The following is a 19,595-nucleotide window of genomic DNA, read 5'->3' as shown; positions in this document are numbered from 1 at the left end:
AGATCAAGTCCCTGGTGCTGTAGAGGCTGGGTGCTCGCCCTCCGGGAGCCCGGCTTTGTGTGCAGGTCTGTTTGTCTCCGAGCCCGGACCGCTGGGGGCCGCGACCCCCGAGGAGGCGTGGCCTCGTCCCAGAACCACCCGGGAGGGCTGGACACAAGCTCTCCGCTCGCCGCCGCCCTTATTTGTTCCGTTAGCTGGCGCTGGCCAGCCTGATGCAGCCAGGACCCGGGAGGCTGGACAAGGCTGCCCGGGTCCTCCGGGGACTGCATCCCACCCAGCCCCGCCCCCCGGCTTTCCCCTCTCCACTTTTAACGGTGCCACTGGAGGAGGGCTGGGCAAACTCAAGCTGAACCGAGAGAAAGGCGGGGCAAGGACCACATTCGATGAGCCCATCTGTCTGGTCTAGAGTTCCCAAAGGGTCTTGACCATGTCGGAGTCCGGAGAGATGAGTGAATTTGGCTACATTATGGAATTACTAGCCAAAGGCAAGGTAAGCGCCTCTGCCGGGGGGCGGGGGCTGCGTCTGGGGTCCCGGCTGGGCACTCACAGCATGAAGGCTAGCTGTGGCACCCGAGCGGTCCCGTGCTGGGGGTACACGGGCTGGAATCCCGGTCTGCGCTCCGCTCCGCACCGGCGCATCCCAGCTGTACACAATGCACCGTGGCTGCCTTTTCTTTATGTCGAAGAAAGGGAACTCTTTGAGCTAGTTGGAGACAGCGGTGCGGGAGCCTGGCGGGACAATATGGGGACTTTAGGGACGCCCCGACAGCACGGGGACTTGGAGCCGGTGACAGGCGTGGGGTGTAGAGGAAGGGTCCGCCGATCCCTCAGCTCAGAGGCCCCCCCGAGGAGGCTCCCAGTCTGCACTCAGCCTGTCGCTGTGCGGGACAGACAGGGAGAGCCCTCCGCCCTGCTTCTTAACCACTGCCCTAGGCGGGAAACATGCGGAACAGCCTTCCTTTGGTGGTAGTGGTGGGTGTGTGTGTCGGGGGGCGGAGGTGGGGGGGGGGTTCTGGACTGGCCAGATGCCAGCCTCATACCTGTCCTGAAATCTTCGGGACACAGGCTGAGTGCCTCGGGACGTTGGCAGGGTGGCTTCGCCTGGGCAGACAGCCTTGCGAGAAACTGGACCCCGGGGAGCGGCTGAGAAACTGCCCAGAGATGCCTCTAAGTGGTTTACAGAGGGATGTGTCGGGGAAATACTGAGAGCGACTCTCCAAGGCTGGGTTGGGAGAAAAGGCGCTAAACTGCGGCTATCCTTGTTCTCTGCACCTGGGGTTTGGAGAAAAAAGAACCGGACTCTCTGCGCGGTCATCAGAAAGGAAGATTGTGCAGCCCTGATGTAAGCCCCTGAAACTTGGATCCCACGCCCCACGCCAATACGCATTAGCTGCACACAGCGTAGAGTAATTAGGCTTCAGACCAGACACTCCTGCGACTCCCAACCTGAGTATCAGGGCGATTAGTCCTCTCTGGATTCTCTTATTCTGTAGCCGCTGAAATAGACTATCCAGTAACATTTTGAAAGCGAGGGCCATGCTTTGGGCCACCCCTATCGTTCATAGTCCGGACCAGAAGCACAAGTGGTGGACCCTCGTTCCACCTCTCTGCTTACCTGGGACTCCATCCTGTACCTCAAGTGTCCTCCGAGCACGCATGGAGTCACTCTGGCCAGAACATTCGAGCACTTCATGGTCCTTACAATGTGTACCAAGGCCACTGCTTCCTCCTAATGGACCTCCCAGAGAGAAGTCCAGAAGCAAGGGCTGGCTGCCAGGGAAGAGGGCCTTGGGGCAGAGGTGGGACTCTGGAGAGCAGGGACAGTGTTTGAAAAGGGGGCATCTGTTTACGAGCTGAGCTGGGAGTAGGTTGGGGAGAAGATGCCTTTGTCAATGTCAATATAAATGGACCACTCTTGATGGGCTAGGGAACAGGATGATGGACTGGTAAGTCAAAGTTTGTGCTCAGATGTTCTTCAACATAAACCAGAATGGTGTTTGTTGGCTGTGCTTTTCTCCAACCGAGAAACTAGTTCTAGGGGTCAGGCCAGGAACGGGCATGTTGACAACTCTCAGGTGACTATGAAGTAGACAGATGGACTTCCCATAAGCACTAAATGGAGAAGGCAAACCTTGGTGAATCCTTGAACTTTGTTAGAATAAACTCAGGTACACGAGACCAGGAATCTCTCAAAGCAGTGGTGTGTTCGTTACACTATGCTCACTGGAATAGAAGCTTCAAACAGCCGCACCTGGCACCCTGCACTGGATTCCTCCGCCTCTCCCTCTTTAGTCAGACCTCCTCTCTGGGCACTACCAGCCGACATGTGGCTGCCCAGTGCATTCTCCACAGACCTCCACAGCTAGAGAGGCCAAAAGTCCTCGGAAATCTTTGAGGTTGGAAAGTAGGTAGCTCCTCCATAACTTTTGGGGGTGGCAGCAATAGCTTAACCATTGATTTCAACTCATGTACTTCTTATCCACTCTTGAAAATTTCCAACTCCATGTAAAATCCCCTCTCTGTGCATGGTTATAAGTGCTTTAAACACTTAGGGTTAGCCATGGAATAGCAGATTTTTGAGACTGACTTCTTCCCTTTTCCCTGGGGATTTTAGGGTTCACTTGGCAGCTTGGGTTTACAGCGTAGTGAATGATGGGAAACTGGTCTAATCATGAGAGTAAATGCAGAGGGGAGGCCTGTCGTCAGCCAGCCCTCTCCCTGCATCCTTCAAAGTTGGGTTGAATGAGTTGACCATCATCCCGATCACTTTCACTTTCTTTCCCTCTGGATACAGTTTTGTCCTTGCAACACTTCTCAGACTCTGTGCATGAGTTAATTTAAATGCCAGGGATGTTACCGGACAAGAATACTTGGGTATTAGCAAGTATTCTTGGGTAACATGCACATGGCCCCAGGTCTGATCTCTAGAACTGCTGAAACAAAAATGTCAATTTAAAATACATAGCTTTGGGGGCTGTATGTAGCTCAGTATTACAACATTTGACGAACATACACTAGGCCATGGATTCAGTTGCCAGCACCACAAAAATAAAATAGGATAAAGTGCATGGTTTTTAAGGTCTTACTGGATACATGAATACATGCTTGTTGCAAAATACTAAAACTTTTGAGATTTCACAGAAGAAACTTTGGGAATTCATTCCCACCTCCATTCCACTGCCCGGCAACATGAGGCTATGTGCCTACTTCAAATTAAACCAACGTAGTGTATTCTCCGCCTGGAGAGGTGAGTGAGCCTTTAATCTTAGGGTAACCTAAAACCCACATACCTAACTTGAGCAGCTTATAATACTCTCTTGTGGAGCTTGCTTTAATATTTAAAGTCCACAGTGATCCCCAGCATTGTGAGCTTTCTGCTCGTCAAACAATACCCTGGAAGCACACAGTTGTTAATACATAGGCGAATTCCCAAGAGCTCTAAAAAATCAATACAAATGTTTCCCCTTTTATTTCGCTGTCAGTAAAACTTCTGCCATTTCTGAAAGCTTTTGGTTTCTTTTGCAACGTACCTTTGGACTAAAAGAGAGCTTTTCAAATCTGTGGTCAATATCTAGAGATACTCAAAGCAATGTTCTCAAATGCTTTTGGTCTCTTGAAAGCTTTTCCTCGTTAATTTTTTATCATCTTCATGCACGTCTTTAGATCATCACGTACTTTTCCGGACTGGCAAAATGAAGCTGTAGCGTAGAATGGAATCTTTAAGTTTATTACATTTCTTCATCTATCCTGCAGTTGACAGAATTATACCTAAGTATCAATACCCAGACAGTGATTCTTATCAGTTGCCACTCAGGTAGATCCTAGGAGAACAATAATTTGAGCAAAATAAAAGGCATTTTGGAGAGATTAACATTTCATTTTGATAAACAGGCAATGAGACCATTACTTGACCGTTATTGGAACTTTGACTATCTGCGAGGTACAAAACACTCGAGAATGTTAAAACAAAAACTTTAATTAAAAAAATTTATCTCTGTGTATTTTGCTTGCATATGTCTGTGCACCCCCTGGGTACCTGGTGTCTGAAGAGGCCAGAAGAGGGCATCCAGTCCCCTGGAACTAGAGTTGTGGATGGTTATGACCTCCCACATAGCTCTGGAAAGAGCAGCCTTAACAATCTTAACCACTGTACCACCTCTCCAGCTCCAACTTTTTCAATATAAAATTGACTTTGAAACAAAGAATGCCCTGAAATGACAAAAAAAAAAATTAGGTTTAGAAAATCCCCAAACAGAGCAATGTGAAATGTTAACATCTCCTGGGACAGAAACAAAATCCCACCAAAGGATGTTTCGGATGGCTGAATAGGATTTCACACAACTGAAATCCAAACTGGGGTAATAATGGTGAGGTTGGGCCTACTACAAAGGAAACTTACAAATATATATATTTTTTTGTATGTTGGGGTTGAGTCAAATGTATGTGCTGTGGGGAAAAGGGAAGAAAACAGATTTGTGGTATCATTTGAAAATAGCTAGTCTCACAAATACCCTAAATTTCTTTATTACATTGTTGCAGAGGTAATTTGAAGATGGTATCTACTAAATATTACTTGGAAGGGTAAGTGAGGTATCATCATGAAATTATTAATTACATGCTTTGTCCTTACCTGTGGGCAGTGCAGGAGGAATGGTGACGTCATACCCAGGTTTGCATTCTGGCTGATGGAAAACTAGCACAGTAGTAGTTAATCTCAGGATGGAGGTAGGGAAGAGTGGAGACTCATATGTATCCCCTTTATAGAGAATTATACCCATTTCACAGGATTACTGCAAGGATTTTATACAGCTTGTTGGTAATGTTATTTATTGGTGGAAGTATTAAGGCAACTCCACGTAGGTTAAAAGGACTGTTTATTTTGTGGGGTAACTTACAAGTAAAGGGATAGGTTACAGGGTCCGGGAGAGGTGAAGTACAGTCCAGCGGTGTTCTCTGGAGAACTCTGCTCTGTCTACATCCAGCATCCAGAATCCAGGAACCAAGAGAGCTGGTACATCTGGATCTTGGGTCTTAATGGCTCCTGTCTCGGCCCCGCCTCATAGGCGTGACAGTTACCGGAAGCCTCAATGTGGGTAGTACTTCCAGGTCAAAGCTGGACCAGCTACCCACTACAGTTATTGATACACCATAGACCTTCAATGGATAAGCTAGGCATTCCAACACTAGAATTAGGTCTTGAGACACTTTATATCATGACTGTGAGATCCTTAACAAGTGGATGTAGGATGTGTTATTGTCTGGCTACTGATAGCCTCAGAACCAGCAGCAGGAGTATGGACGGGATGTTCAGTCAGGGCTTTGCTGAGGCAGAACAGGATGGCAGGGCTTCTAGAGCACAGCCCAACTGCTTGGTCCTCCATAGTTGTCTAGGATGTTGTCGTCTCTCTTTGCTTCCATGAGAGAAAGTAGATGGCAAAGAAAGCTGGTAGCACCCAGCAATGGATTCCTTTTCAGTATTAGCAATACCTGATGGATTGAGATTTCACTCTAGAAATCAAAGTCTTTTATATCCAAAATGGAATCTGACACATTAAAAAAAAAAACTGTGTGAAAGGTGAACAGCTAATATATGTCGACATTTCAGCGGGGGTGGGAGGTGGGGGTGGGTAAAAAGCACACAAGCCAAATGTTAGGGCTTTGTAAGCTTTCCCCACAACTCTCCTCAAAGCCTAGGCTCACATACCCTCTGGGAGAACTGGTCCTGTGTCTACTCATAGCTGGAGAGAAGGCTGGGAGCATGGCTATTTTACTCTAGGAATATTGCCATCTAAACAAAAGCAAAAAATTGGATGTTCAGATAAAATACATGAAATGGCTCCGTGGGTAAAGGCACTTGTTTCCAAACGTGACCCTCATGGTACAAGGAGAGAACTTACTCCTACAATTTGTGCTGACTTCTACATGTGCATAGAGGCATGCATGCCCTCCACATAAATAAATAAAAGTAATGTTTAAAAAATACATGACATAGGACTGCAGAGATAGCTCAGTCCATAAAGTGCTTGCAGGAAAAGGTCTGTATTAGGTTCTCCAGAACTCCCACTGAAAAGAATGCTGGTCATGGCGGCATGCGCTTGTAATCTCAGTGAGGAGGAGGTGGAGAGAGGCAGATGTCTTGGGTTCACTGGCCATCCAGTCTTGTCTAGACCAGAAGGAGAGTTCTACGCCAGTGAAAGAACCTGTCTTAAATTAAAAAAATAAATAGCTGGGCAGTGGTGGTGCTTGCCTTTAATCTCAACACTGGGGAGGCAGAGGCAGGTGGATCTCTGTGAGGCCAGCCTGGTCTACAGAGCTAGTTTCAGGACAGGCTCCAAAGCTACAGAGAGAAACCCTGTCTTGAAAAACCAGATAAACAAACAAACAAACAAACAAACAAACAAATAAAAATCACAATTGAAAAGGGCTGAGAGATGGCTCAGAAGGTAAAGGCACTTGCTGCCAAACTTGATAACTTAGCTTGGACCCCCAGGCCCCACATATTAGTAAAGAGAGAACTGACTTCTCAAGTTGTCCTCTATCCTCTACATGTGTATCATTGTGTGTGTGTGTGTACGCACAAGCACGCACATGTGGCCTCCATAAAATAAAAAATTTAAAAATACTTAAAAAGGTAGATGACACCTAAGGAACACCACCCAAGATTGTCCTCTAGCCTCTACATGCCACACATGTGCACACACACACACATGCTTTTATATACATGAACACACCCATCTACAAATGTGGGATATAGAATTAAATTTGAAATTCATATAAAAACACTTTAATATGTTTGTACAATATTTGAGACATATACTAAAATGTTATTAGAGATCTAACGTTCACTTTTAACTGGGTGTGTTAATGCTAGCAATCCTAAGGAGAATAGTAAGATGTGGTCAAAGGAAAAGTAGACAACCTGTAAGCATTACCAGTATTATCCACCTCAATTTGCCCAAGAGCCCTTTGCCCACTGACCATGTAGACTGTGTACTCCTGACATTCACCAGAAATACCCACCACAGAATCACAGCACCTCAATCGACTTCCCAATGTGGAATTGTTAGCTGGGTGCTACTGTGTTAAGTGCCTACAAGATTTTATCTTAAGCACATAAAAGCTTAAGTCACGTTGGAGTAGGGCATCCAAACATGAAACATCACTGTAGAAATGAGAGTATGTAATTTAGTTAAATGGAGCATCATAAACTCAAGTGCAAATGGGGTCAGAGTTAGGGGATATGGTCAATGATTTTAGACTAATGAATCCTCTGTGGGGTTTATTATTCATATTTGTTTGTTTGCTTTGAGACAAACATGTGTCAGGGCTGGCTGGCCCCAAACCCATGGCCTTTCTGCCTTGGCTTCTTGAATGCTAGGATTACATGCATGTGTTCCCATGCCTGGCTTTCGTGGGGCTGTTACCGTTCGGGTTTCTTCTCTCCCCTTGGTTACCCTTCACATTGTACTGTTTCTACTTTTCAGGTTCAGTCCTTTCTCATTCTTACAGTTAATGGTTTGAAATGGCAGACTTGAAAGATGAGTGGGACCTGGTAAGGTGATCTCTGGATACCTCTCTCCTGCCTTTATTCCCATAGCAACAGTTTATGACTGGGCAACCTGCCCTGTGCCAAGGCTTGGGTATAACTGGTAGACAGGGCAATTTACTGCCTTTCCCCTGGGACTTCTGATACCTGGCAGTATGGATTTGCAGAAACCCCATGGTTTCTGCCATTTTTAGCTTTCTTTCCCTTAAGTCTAGGAGCTGTCTGCATTTTCTTCTAGGGATGCTCAAAGATGGTGGGGATTCTCCTGAATGGACGTGGTTTAGTAGTCTGTACTCACATCACCTTGCTTCTACTTTTTGTTAGGATGTTGCAGAATGTTACAACATCTGCAGACCAGAGGTAAAGCCTAGTGTTCCAGGGCATAAAAAAAAAAATGCACCATGGTCACTAGGATCCAACCCAGTCAGGAATTTCATCTTTTTCTGGTGACCAGGAGTCAATGTGAGATGAGACCAGGTCTGGTGGTTTGAATAAAAATAAGCTCCCATATGCCCATAGGGAGTGGCACTATTAGAAAGAGTGGCCTTGTTGGAAGTAGATGTGGCTTTGTTGGAGGAAGTGTGTCACTAGGGGATGGGCTTTGAGGCCTCAGAAGCTCAAGCCTGGCAAGTCTGTCACTGTCACTTCCTGCTGCCTGTGGATACAGAACTCTCAGCTACCGCTCCAGCACCATGTCTGCCTCCATGATTCCTGCCATGACAATAATGGACTAAATCTCTGAACTGTAAGCCTGCCCCAATGAAATGTTTTCCTTTTTAAGAATTGACATGGTCATGGTGTCTCTTCATGGCAATAGGAACCCTAACAAAGACACCAGGTGATCAGGGTGAGTAGTCCTAAGGATTTGTTAAGCTTTTGGGCTTCATGGACTAGGTTCACATTGGCATAGCTCACATGTCTGTGGTAGGAGAAACAGGTAGGTAGGCTGGAGATTCAACTCTGATAGAGCACTTTCCTAGCCCCTCCCCCCAAACACACACACGAGAGAGAGAGAGAGAGAGAGAGAGAGAGAGAGAGAGAGAGAGAGAGAGAGAGACAGAGAGAGAGAGAGACAGAGACAGAGACAGAGACATATAGAGAGACAGAGAGAGAAAGCTAAGAGAGCTGAACACACACACACACACACACACACACACACACACAGAGAGAGAGAGAGAGCGCGAGCGCCAAGAGAGCTGAAAGTCTATAGGCCTACAGGAGATGACAGGAATGGACTAAGTTTCCAGGTCCTGAATTTGGGCTCACATTTTCATAGACATTTTTGGGGGTGGGGTGGTAGGATACACTGAACTGAGGAGGAGCAAAGGATAGCTTATAAAATACAAAATGGGATAAAGATTTTAAAAAATTCGCTCCTAATTTTGTCTGCATGTATGTCTGTGCACCATGTGTGTGCCTGGTATCTGCAGAGGAGAGAAGAGGTTACCAGCTCCCCCTGGAACTTGAGTTAGAAATGGTTGTGAGCTACCATGTGGGTGCTGGGAATGGAACCCTGATCCCCTAGAAGAGCAACCAGTGTTCTTAATCACTGAGCCATCTCTCCAGTCCTGCCTTGACACTTTTGATTTAAAACCTTTAAAAAGTTCCATATATAAATGCTAGTATTCCCAGTCCTCAGTACATTCACAGACTCATTTTGTGTCATGGCAAGTTTATCACCCTCCTGTAATTCCTGTCTTCCAACACTTACACTGAAACACACACTCATGCACAACTACCCTTCCCCCCAACCCTGCCATAATTTCCAAGAACAAGATGCTGTGTTGCAGCACATAGCTCATTCTGCTCCCTCTGCAAATGGAGCCACCAGACAGTGCTCCATTTCGGGCAAGTCACCCTTAACTACCCATCAGACTGCCCATGTAAGAGAGGCAGGCAGAGGGGCATCCTGAGACGAAAGAACAGCATCTGAAAAGAAACACTATGATCTGGGTAAAGAAGATGTAAAATGTATTAAAAACCCAAACAATAACAAATCCACAAAAGTCAGGCAAGGTAGCACATGCCCGTAATCCTAGCATTCAGGGAGCTGAGGCAGAAACACCGGTTTGAGGCCAACCTCAGCAACAGGCCTGTCTCAAAGCACACACACCAATGTGAATAACAAAACCCCACCCGAGAATTTTAACTGAGGACCCAGGAAGGATCTTGGTGCCTTTGATAAGTGGGAGACTGGGAGTGAATGGGTACCAAGAATGGGGAGTTGGTGGAGCTTAAGAGATGAAGAGGATGCTGGTGCTGATGGAAGTGGGGAGCTGGTGGTTTAAAGCAGCAGACTTCATACTTGCTGTTAACACCACCCCCTCTCTGTTTCTAATAGTTTCTAGATCAATAGGATTTGCCATAAACTGTTTTAGAATTAACACACACACACATTTAAAAAGTGCAAGCAATACAATGTGAGTGGAAAGTAAGCCTTACATACCTGAGCACATCCTATTATCTCTGCTCATCTATTGTGCCCTATTCCAGAGAAATAATCATTTTTTTATTTACCTAAATAAATACTTACTTGCACACACACACACACACACACACACACACACACACAGAGGCAGCAACACAGTGAGGGGAATAAAAAGCCTGTGCTATAAATGCTTGGCAGATTCAACAATTAAAAAAACCCTCACTGTATTTTAGACATCTTTAATACTTAAATAAAATATTTTTATTTATTCTTTGATAATTTCATATACATAAACAATGAATCTTGACATATGTTCCTCCAACTTCCCCTCCCCCAGGGACCCCCAACATGTCCCCTTGCCTCTATTATGTCCTCGGTTTTTAATAACCCAATTAGTTCTGCCTGTTGAAATGCTGACTGATCTTGGTGACTTATCTTGCACAGGTAGCCATAGCTACAGTGAGTTCACAGGCGTAGTAGCCAGGTCTTGTCCCCAGACAGCATTTTACAGTACTCCTCCCCATCTTCCAGCTCTCATATTCCTTGGTCCCCTCTTCTGCATGTTCCCTGAGTCAGACATTCTATCTCATCACATGGATCTGCTACAAAGTATTTTGTGGCATAAAATACATTATGGAAAATATTTAGTCACTGTAAGTCCAATTAAGATTTTTGTATTGTTCTGTATATATATTTTCAAGTATTAAAGTAGGGCTATTTTTAGCCATGAATCACTCACCAGGCTTATTGTATTGCAAATTTTTGTATCGCAATTTTAAAAATAGGAATTTATAAATTTCCTTTCAAATATTTTTGAGAGTGCCTAAAATCCCACATTTTGTCAAGTGTATAATGTAAGTTTTAAACTTTGCTGGCCAGATGTGAAATACCTCAGTGAAGTTTGCTTTGTATAATGGAAGGCTCTTAAAATTTATTTTCACCGAGATATTGTCTATAAAATTTATCCTTAGTTTGTGCTAATGAAACCTCCTGATTTCTCTTATTCTACCATCTAGTAAGTTTGGGCCCAGAGGCCTGTCTAGGCATGCTAATGTGAATTCTTCAAAGAAAGGTCAATATGAGAAACAAAAATAGACTTAGAATACTTTGTGAGGGTCTAGATTTTAGAGAAATACACTGGGATGTGGCGTGGGGTGCAGACATTTGCGGCTCCCTTTTCCCTCATGCTTAAGACACACTTTCCAGATCCAGGGAAGCGTACAGAGCCGCCTATCTGGATAGGAACTGCTCAGTCATTCCCCCCACAAGATGTGAATCCTCTTAGTTTTACCATCCGGAGATTAAGGGCACTCTATTAGAGGGCAGAGTCCCTTGCTGCCGTTCTAATTCTACACTGCTATGGTCATTTAACTTCTGGGTTGGCGAAGAGGCTACCGCTGTTGCCAGGGCTGTAGGAAGATGCGGAATTTGCTGCAGAAGACATTCTTCTTCCAAGCAGGATAATCAAAAGAAAGACGCATTGCAAAACCTTATAGAGATGTCACTCTGCAGCTTCGTGCTCCCTTGACCGGGAGTTAGGACACAGGTTCTTTCAATCTAATATCTAGAGATGAAATTAGCCATCGGGAAAGCAGTGGTGTTAAATACCTAGTGAAATAGCCTCCGACAGCGGCAGGCTACCTTGTTTTGCAACTGCGAAGGAAGCCGATGAAAGGCGCCCATCTAGACCCTTGGCCGGTGCGTTCGAGGCGTGGCTGCCTGGGCATCTCTTGACCCCTTGTCCTCGGTCTTCAGATGCGAAACTGCAGGATGGTGGTGATCTGGGCTAGGGCGGGGTCTTTGCCGCAGTCTCTCGACTTCAGTCCTTGGCCAGGACCCAGGGATGGAATCCCTGCCCCTCGGGCTGTCCTCGTGACCCTGGGCTTCTTGGTTGCGTGCGGCACCAAGCCCTGGTTGAGCCGAAAACGGAACCTATCTCAAGTGCTCAGTGACCGGGGAATGTGACGTCACGAAAAAACAAATCTAGCGGGGAGAGTAGGTTGAAGAGACAGTTGAGGAGACTGGGGGGACCCCTTCGGGAACTTCCCCTTAGGGCTGCCTGGCTAAGGGGTGGTGGCAGGAGTGGGGAGGGACCTCGTGCTGGCCTTGGGGCGGGACTGCCTTGCCCTGATCACCACCGTTCAGTTCAGGGCGTCGGAGCGTCGCTGGTCTGTGGGTTTTCGCGCGCGCTTTTGCGAACGTCCACAGAAAAAGTAAAATGGACAGAAGCGCCGCAGAACCAGGACGCGCCCCTCGCGGCCCCGGAGCCGCCCCTCCTACCCTGGAGGATTTAGGGACCCGGCGCCCTAGTGAGAGCATAGGGAGGGGGCGGCTACGAGCGCCTGCCCCGCCCCGCCCCTCACTGGCCACGCCTCGGTTAGCCCCGCCTCCTTTGTGCGGCCGCGCCGTTGCCCGGGCGACGGCCCCGCCCCTCCCGGCCCCGCCCCTCGCCGCCGCCCCTGTCTCCGCCCGGCGGCCGGTCCAGCTGCAGTCCGCGCGAGCCGCCGCCGCAGCCGGCAGCCGGGCGAGATTCGCGGCTCCCGGGGCCCTCGGAGGGAACAACCGCACTCTCCCGCGCCCGTGCTTTCGCCCGAGCCGGCCCGTTCCCTCGCCGCTGACCGGATCTGGCTGACCAGCTTGCCCTCCGGTCGGACCTGAGGCTCCCGGGCCGCCGCGGGGACCCGCCCACCAGTCCCTGCCGGGGCCCGCTGTGCCTGTGGGGACTCCACGGTTGATGACACCCGGCGGAGGGCTGCGATGGAAGGGGATGCCTCAGACTCTCAGGTGCGCAGCGGCCCCGCTTCCTCTCCCCGCCGTCTCTCCGGGCCGGTCCCACCGTCCCGCGCCTTTTTCTGCCCTTGAGAGGGTCGAGCTTGGGGTCCCACGGGCGGGTCCGGGTACGGCGCACCTGGCCACGCTGTGGACTCCCCACGGCGGGCTCTTCCGTGGGGTTCGGTCCGCAGAAGTAGTCGCTCTGGGGTGTCTTGTGCGCTAGAGAGTAGGGCGCGTGCCCCCAGCGTGCCGCCCTTTGTCTGGAGCCCCGAGGGGCGCTCGAGTCCCTCCTGGACCCCGGCTGTGCCTGCAGCCCGCTGGGAGCGGTGTCTCCGGCTCGCTGGGCGGGGACGGGGCGCCTGCGGCGGCGCGGTCCCAGCCTTTTCTTTTTTTTTTTTTTTTTTTTTGGTTTTTCGAGACAGGGTTTCTCTGTGTAGCTTTGCGCCTTTCCTGGAACTCGCTTTGGAGACCAGGCTGGCCTCGAACTCACAGAGATCCGCCTGGCTCTGCCTCCCGAGTGCTGGGATTAAAGGCGTGCGCCACCACCGCCCGGCCGTCCCAGCCTTTTCTTTGCGGAGGTCCGGTAGGCACGTCTCCTAAGTTTCCTCTGCTTGAGTGAGCTATCAAATCACATTGCTCCTGGTTTTAGCTCGAAGGACATAAAAAAAAAAAAGACATTGATTTTTCTTTTTAAGAAAGAATTACTTTATATCCAGTGTAATCAAATGATTTAGGCGCAAGAAAAAAAAAGGGAAATGAATTTTAGATATTCCTCTAGGAGGTGCAGCTTTACTGAGGGTATTGTTTATATGTTAAACGGGACAAGAATCTATTTTGGGCAGTCAGGACAGTTTTTTTTTCCCCTTTGAATTAGCGTGATACTGGGTAAAGTAAGATAAAATGGGAGTAATCTTTGATGTGCGTTGTAGGTGTGGCCGTCTTATTTCCAGGTTCGTTAAAGTCAGAGCGTGCTGTGGGCCTTTTTAAAAAGAGACACTGCATTAAAGATCTGCTGTCAGTGAGGAAGCCAGTTGTTTGTGGTGCGATTATCAGGGCTTATTAAAGCCCTTTGTGTCACCAGCGGGGAAGTAGATTAGCATACACTTTTATTTCATTAAAACAAGTGAATTAAATTTTACCTTCTGAGCACTTTTTAACCCAGCACTCGGGAGTCAGAGCTAGGTGGGGCTCCGAGTTCGAGGACAGTCAGGGCTACACGGGGAAACTGTCATGAAAAACCAAAACCAAAACCAAACAACCAAAAACTTTTGTGTATTTCTAATAGATGAAATGATTGTATAAGATTTTTTTAAAAAATATTGGCTTGTCATTAAAATTTCAGGATGCCAACAGTAAGCTATAGAAATTGAAAAGCCCACCCCCACCCCTCCAGTGTAAAAAAAACCTTATAGGTGATAGATGGGAAAACTGTATGAAGTCATCAACCCTTTTTATCTGTGAGCCTAAAGTGTTTCTCACTTACAATGGTGAAGTAATGAGTTCCTATAGGTTTGAAGGAAGCTCTAAGGATGGTGTCTCTTAGTCCTCTCCACCCTTTTAATATTGTGCTTTCGTGATAACTGCTTTGATGTGGAGCACAGAGCCTGAAGCATTTTAGCAGCATGGCAGGAAAGCACATGAAACATGGTTAAATTTAATGTAGAAATTTTCTGATACTCAGCTTGTAAATAGAATTCAGTTAGGATTTCCTGAACACACTGGCTTAGCCTGGGTGTTTATTTTTGTCAGCACTTGCTAGTTGGCAGTCTTGGAGTTAATGCATTAAGTAAGAATGATTGGTGTCATAGTGAAACTTTAACTGAAAATGATCACATTTAGAATGTTACTGGAGTCCTAAATCAGGGACTTGTTCCTGATGATTTGAACAGCCTGCAGTTTTGATAGAGCATGGTCCTCTAATATTTTTATATTAACCTTTTCTCTTACATTTTACTTTCTTTTGTCTGGTAACATCAGTTTTTTTTTTTTTTTTTTTTTTTTTTTTTTTTTTTTTTTTTTTTTTTTTTTTGGTTTTTCGAGACAGGGTTTCTCTGTGCAGCTTTGCGCCTTTCCTGGAACTCGCTTTGGAGACCAGGCTGGCCTCGAACTCACAGAGATCCGCCTGGCTCTGCCTCCCAAGTGCTGGGATTAAAGGCGTGCGCCACCACCGCCCAGCGAGTTTTTAACCCCATGCCATGTATATTCAAGGGAGTCTGGTGGTATAGAATTTCATAGCTGTGGTAGTTTGAATAGATATGGCCCCCATAGAACCACGTGTTTGAATGCTTGGCCCATAGGGAGTGGCACACTAATAGGTGTGGCCTTGTTGGAGGAAGTATGTCACTGTGGAGGCAGGCTTTGATGTCTCATATGTGCTCAAGTCACGCCTAGTGTGAAAGTTCACTTCCTGTTGCCTGCTGATCTAGATGTAGAATTCTCATTTCCTTCTTCAGCACCGTGTCTGTCTGCACCCTGCCATCAAGACCATGGACTACCCCTCTGAAACTGTAAGCCAGGCCCAATTAAATATTTTCCTTTATAAGAATTGCCATGGTCATGATGTCTCTTCCCAGAGCAATAGAAACCCTAACTAAGGCAGAAGTCGTATTTAGATTTTAGGGTCTGTTTCTTAATTCTTTTTTGGAAAAGCAAACACATATATGTACACAAGACATGCTGACACATTTACCCACTAAGAGTTTTTGACTCTGGCTTTTGCTTTTCATCTTAAGGTGACTATTAAGAATATCGAAAAGGAGCTTATTTGCCCAGCATGCAAGGAGCTGTTTACACACCCGTTGATTCTCCCTTGCCAGCACAGCGTCTGTCATAAGTGTGTGAAAGAACTCTTACTGTCTCTCGATGATTCATTCAATGATGTGGCGTCAGACAACTCCAATCAGAGCAGCCCTCGACTTCGGCTCACCTCTCCTAGCATGGATAAAATTGACAAAATTAGTAGACCAGGTATGTGGGAAAAGCTTGGGTGCTGGACCCTTGGTTGGGCAGGGAGAGCTTGTAGATAAAGGTTCAGCTATAACTGTGGAGGGAAATTGTTGGTATTTTTTCCCCAAGTGAACAAGTGAAGACTAGCCCCCATTTAAAATATCAAAATGAACTGTTGTTTTTTTGATAGGCACTTAAGATGGCTATCGAATACTAATTTTGTGCTAAACTGCTTATTAACTGTGTCTTTATTTTAGGTGATATTCTAACTCTGTAATGTCCTTGATAATGGTAGAATAATGAACAATTGAACTACTAGGGAAGCATCTATAAAGTTAATGTGCAAATAAATAGTGCAGAATTAAGAATGGGAGGGACTACATAATGGTTACTTCTAAAAACTTTTTTTTTTGAGCTGAGGATTGAACCCAGGGCCTTGTGCTTGCTAGGCAAGCGCTCTACCACTGAGCTAAATACCCAGCCCCTAAAAACTTTTATCTTTTGAGTTTACTTAGTTTTACTTTATGTGTGTGTTTCAGTGTGTGTCTGTGCACCATGTGTCTGCAGTATCTGTTAAAGCCAGAAGATGGTGTCAGATCCCCTGGGTCTGGAGTTATAGTTGGTTGTGAACCATCATGTGGAAGCTGGGAATCAAAGGCAGGTCCTCTGGGAGAGCAGCCAGTGCTCTTAACTGCTGAGCCATCTCTCCAGCCCTTAGAGAACTTTTAGATCAGATCAGATCATGTGGTATCACTCTACTTGAGAATTTTATTTTCTTCAATCACTTGAAATTCTCTTTTTTAAATAAGTGTTTTAGCAGGGCATGTTGGCACATGTCTGTATACCAGCCCATGGTGGGTGGGTGGAGGGAGAAAGATCTATGGTTTCAAGGACATCCTGGGGATGCATGAGAACCTGCCTACTCCCCAAAATAAGGGTTCTGACTCTCATGAGTACTAGAATTCTGCAGTAATGTATGGAAGAAAATCGAATGACACATAGCATATATTTTGCTGTATTGCAGCTCAGCATTTACCTTGTTTCCTATCAAGATAGCGTTGCCTCTGAACAGTTATTGCAGTGATGATATAGATCAAAATTAACTTAAAATTACAGAAGCTGCTGAAATTCTTTTAAAATCAGTGGTGACCACAGCCTTTCATTAAGCATGGCCTTTATACTGAGGAGTGTGTGTGAGTGTCCAGAAGTCCCAGGCTTCAAAGTGTCCATGCTGAGCCATTTGGGCTTTGAGGTTTCATCTTTAAACCTCTTGTGTACTCTCTTCAGTTTCTCCCACTGATAGGACAGGGGTTACTTTTTAATTTTGTGAGTTTTTCAGAAAAGCATCTCTTTCTAAGCTGCATTTAAAGAGTATCATCTTTTTGTGGCCTGACTTATGCAATGGAGTCTCTTTGTTCAGTATTTATATCCATGTACCTATTCCATCAGAGTTGAGTTATATGTTCTATATACCACACTTCTTTTACACACACATATATATGTATATATCATTTTATATTGATGAATATTTTGCCTGCGTGTTATGTATGTATGCCACGTGTGTGTTTTGCCTGCATGTTATATCTGTGTACCACGTGTGTGCCTGGTGTCTGAGGAGGTCTGAAAAGAGTGTTTGCAGTCTCTAGGACTAGAGCTACAGATGGTTGTGAACTGCCATGTGGATGCTGGGAATCGAACCTGGGTCTTCTGCAAGAACAATAAGTACTCTTAACCACTGGGCCATGGGTTTTTCTTTGAATGCCAGTCACTAATTATTAAAAGATTACTTGCACATATAATATATATATATTTATTTATTTGTGTATGTGTGTGTGTGTGTGTGTGTGTGTGTGTGTGTATGTATGTGTGTGTGTATATACGCGGCGCGCGCGCACATGCGCGCACCAGTGAAGTCAATTGGGCAAAATGAGAGAGTTTGAGGACAGAGAGGGTTATGCTCATAGTGAGGTCATAACTTTTATGTTTTCCTCTTTGCTAGGAATCTGGCACCTTAAGGAATAGAAAGACAGTAATGAGTTGAAGTCATTCTTACCAGATAAAACTTGATGTTCTATTGTTGGGTCTTCATTGGCCAGTTGGGAATCCCCTTCTTGGCTGATTGAGGAAAATTTACTTTCTGTGTATTAATATTCAACATAGACAATTAGTGGAATATCTCTGCTTATGATTGGGTTGTGTTCACATATACTTTTCATGAAGTTCTGTGTCTTAGGTAGTCTTTTCATCTCTGGATTTGACTGATTCTCATGTGCGGTTCATATGAAATTAGAACTGCCAGTGCTTTAGGAGCTTCCCATAGTACTCTGTCTGTGCTTGGTGCATGCTTGTTGAGTGGATGTTGAATGAAAACCTTCTGGTACTAGGATAAACAGAGCATGCCACCAGGACTGAAGTGTAATGTGGTTGAACTTGTTTTGTTTTGTTTTGAGAACAAGAATTTCGTTTCACCATATACCCCACTGTCTAGATTAGATAGGAAACGACTAAAATATGCCCCCTCCCCATTCTGTAAGATCACTCTGCCGTTGGATCATGTCCTGAGCAGGGAGTTGAGAGTGTTTGAAAACTTCTCTGTGGAGGATAGCTACAGGTGCTGAGAGTGTTTAACTTGGAGAAGGATGACTACAGAAAGCTTCCTAGCGCCGTGGCAGGTGACTCAGCCACCTGTAACTTCAGTACCAGTGGACCTGACACCTTACTTACACTAGCTCCCTGGGCAGACAGCCTCCCCACATCCATAGAAATAAAAATCAACCTTAGGCTTGGCAGGTGAGACTGTCCCAGATGTGGCAGTTTCTAAAGACTTTGTTTGTGAGTCGGTGATCACAGATTTAAAGGCCATCTTTTGTATGGTCACAAGTTTTAAACAGCCTGGTGTCCCTGAATTACAGATATCCCTTTCATTTATGGGCAAAAATGATAAGGCACACTTAAAAAGGAAGTCCAAAACCCTGTTCATAGCAATGGATGTGGAAGGAATATATTTCTAAAAATTACTTTTTACCTTTGATTTTTACTAAGCTATTGATTTTTACTAAAGGATTAGACCCTAGGCTGTCCAGTATAGTAGACACTAGCTGTGAAATGCTTGAAATAGGACTTTTCTGATCGATATTCTGTAAATATGAAATGCTTATTAGATTTCAGAGGCTTTAGGATAGCACAAGTAGAGATTTAAGGCTTTTTGTATTTATTACATTTTGAGGTGATATCTTGGATATAGTAGGTTAAATAATATCAGAACTAATTTTACTTGTTTCTTAACTTTTATTGTGGCTACTAGACAATTTAAAAATACGTTGTGCTGTGGCTCATTTATTTCATTGGGATGATATTGCCATACACATTTAATAGACTTTTTAATGAAAGGGTACTTTGAAAGAATAAGGTTTCTGTGTATATGTCAGTTACATGTTCAGGTATGTAAACAAAAAGCTGTTTTTTGTATATTTCTGATCATATGTGTGTAATCTTTCCCTCCAATTTGTATTTTCCTGTTGTCAGAGATTTTGAATTTTAATAATTTTTTTATAACTTACTTTTTTTTTAGTTCAGCAAAAAGTCAAAAGATACTTGAATTTACTTCGTTTTTCTAACAGTTGCCGGAGATGAGGCTGTTTAAAAACACAAATCTGGCCGGGCGGTGGTGGCCGGGCGGTGGTGGCGCATGCCTTTAATCCCAGCACTTGGGAGGCAGAGGCAGGTGGATCTCTGTGAGTTCGAGGCCAGCCTGGTCTACAGAGCGAGATCCAGGAAAGGTGCAAAGCTACACAGAGAAACCCTGTCTCGAAAAACAAAAAAAAAAAAAAAAACCAAAAAAACCAAAAAAACCCACAAATCTGTAGGACAAAGTGTATGTCACTCTAGTCCTGCCCAACAGTG

At 45.5% G+C, this 19,595-nt stretch overlaps 1 protein-coding gene across 5 annotated transcripts in view; it reads left to right on the top strand.

Moving 5' to 3' along the window:
* Positions 1 to 246: 246 nt before the first annotated feature.
* The window catches only part of Trim36 (tripartite motif containing 36), a 47,952-nt gene continuing 28,603 nt past the window's right edge, over positions 247 to 19,595 (top strand). For 2 of the 5 annotated variants that reach the window (XM_052742137.1, XM_052742135.1), the window contains exons 1-2: positions 12,452 to 12,758; positions 15,479 to 15,713. In XM_052742137.1, the coding sequence (XP_052598097.1) occupies positions 12,732 to 12,758; positions 15,479 to 15,713 (262 nt within the window). In that variant the 5' untranslated portion in view covers positions 12,452 to 12,731. Of the gene's footprint in view, positions 491 to 12,451; positions 12,759 to 15,144; positions 15,254 to 15,478; positions 15,714 to 19,595 lie in introns of those variants that run through there. The other 3 variants (XM_052742133.1, XM_052742134.1, XM_052742136.1) reach the window with 3 other exon arrangements.

This window comes from Peromyscus californicus, unplaced genomic scaffold, assembly GCF_007827085.1.
Source record: "Peromyscus californicus insignis strain IS unplaced genomic scaffold, ASM782708v3 Scaffold_17__1_contigs__length_78620276, whole genome shotgun sequence".
Classification (NCBI taxonomy): Eukaryota; Metazoa; Chordata; class Mammalia; order Rodentia; family Cricetidae; genus Peromyscus; species Peromyscus californicus.
Note: the sequence above shows the minus strand (reverse complement) of the source record. Positions and strands in the feature narration are given on the sequence as shown.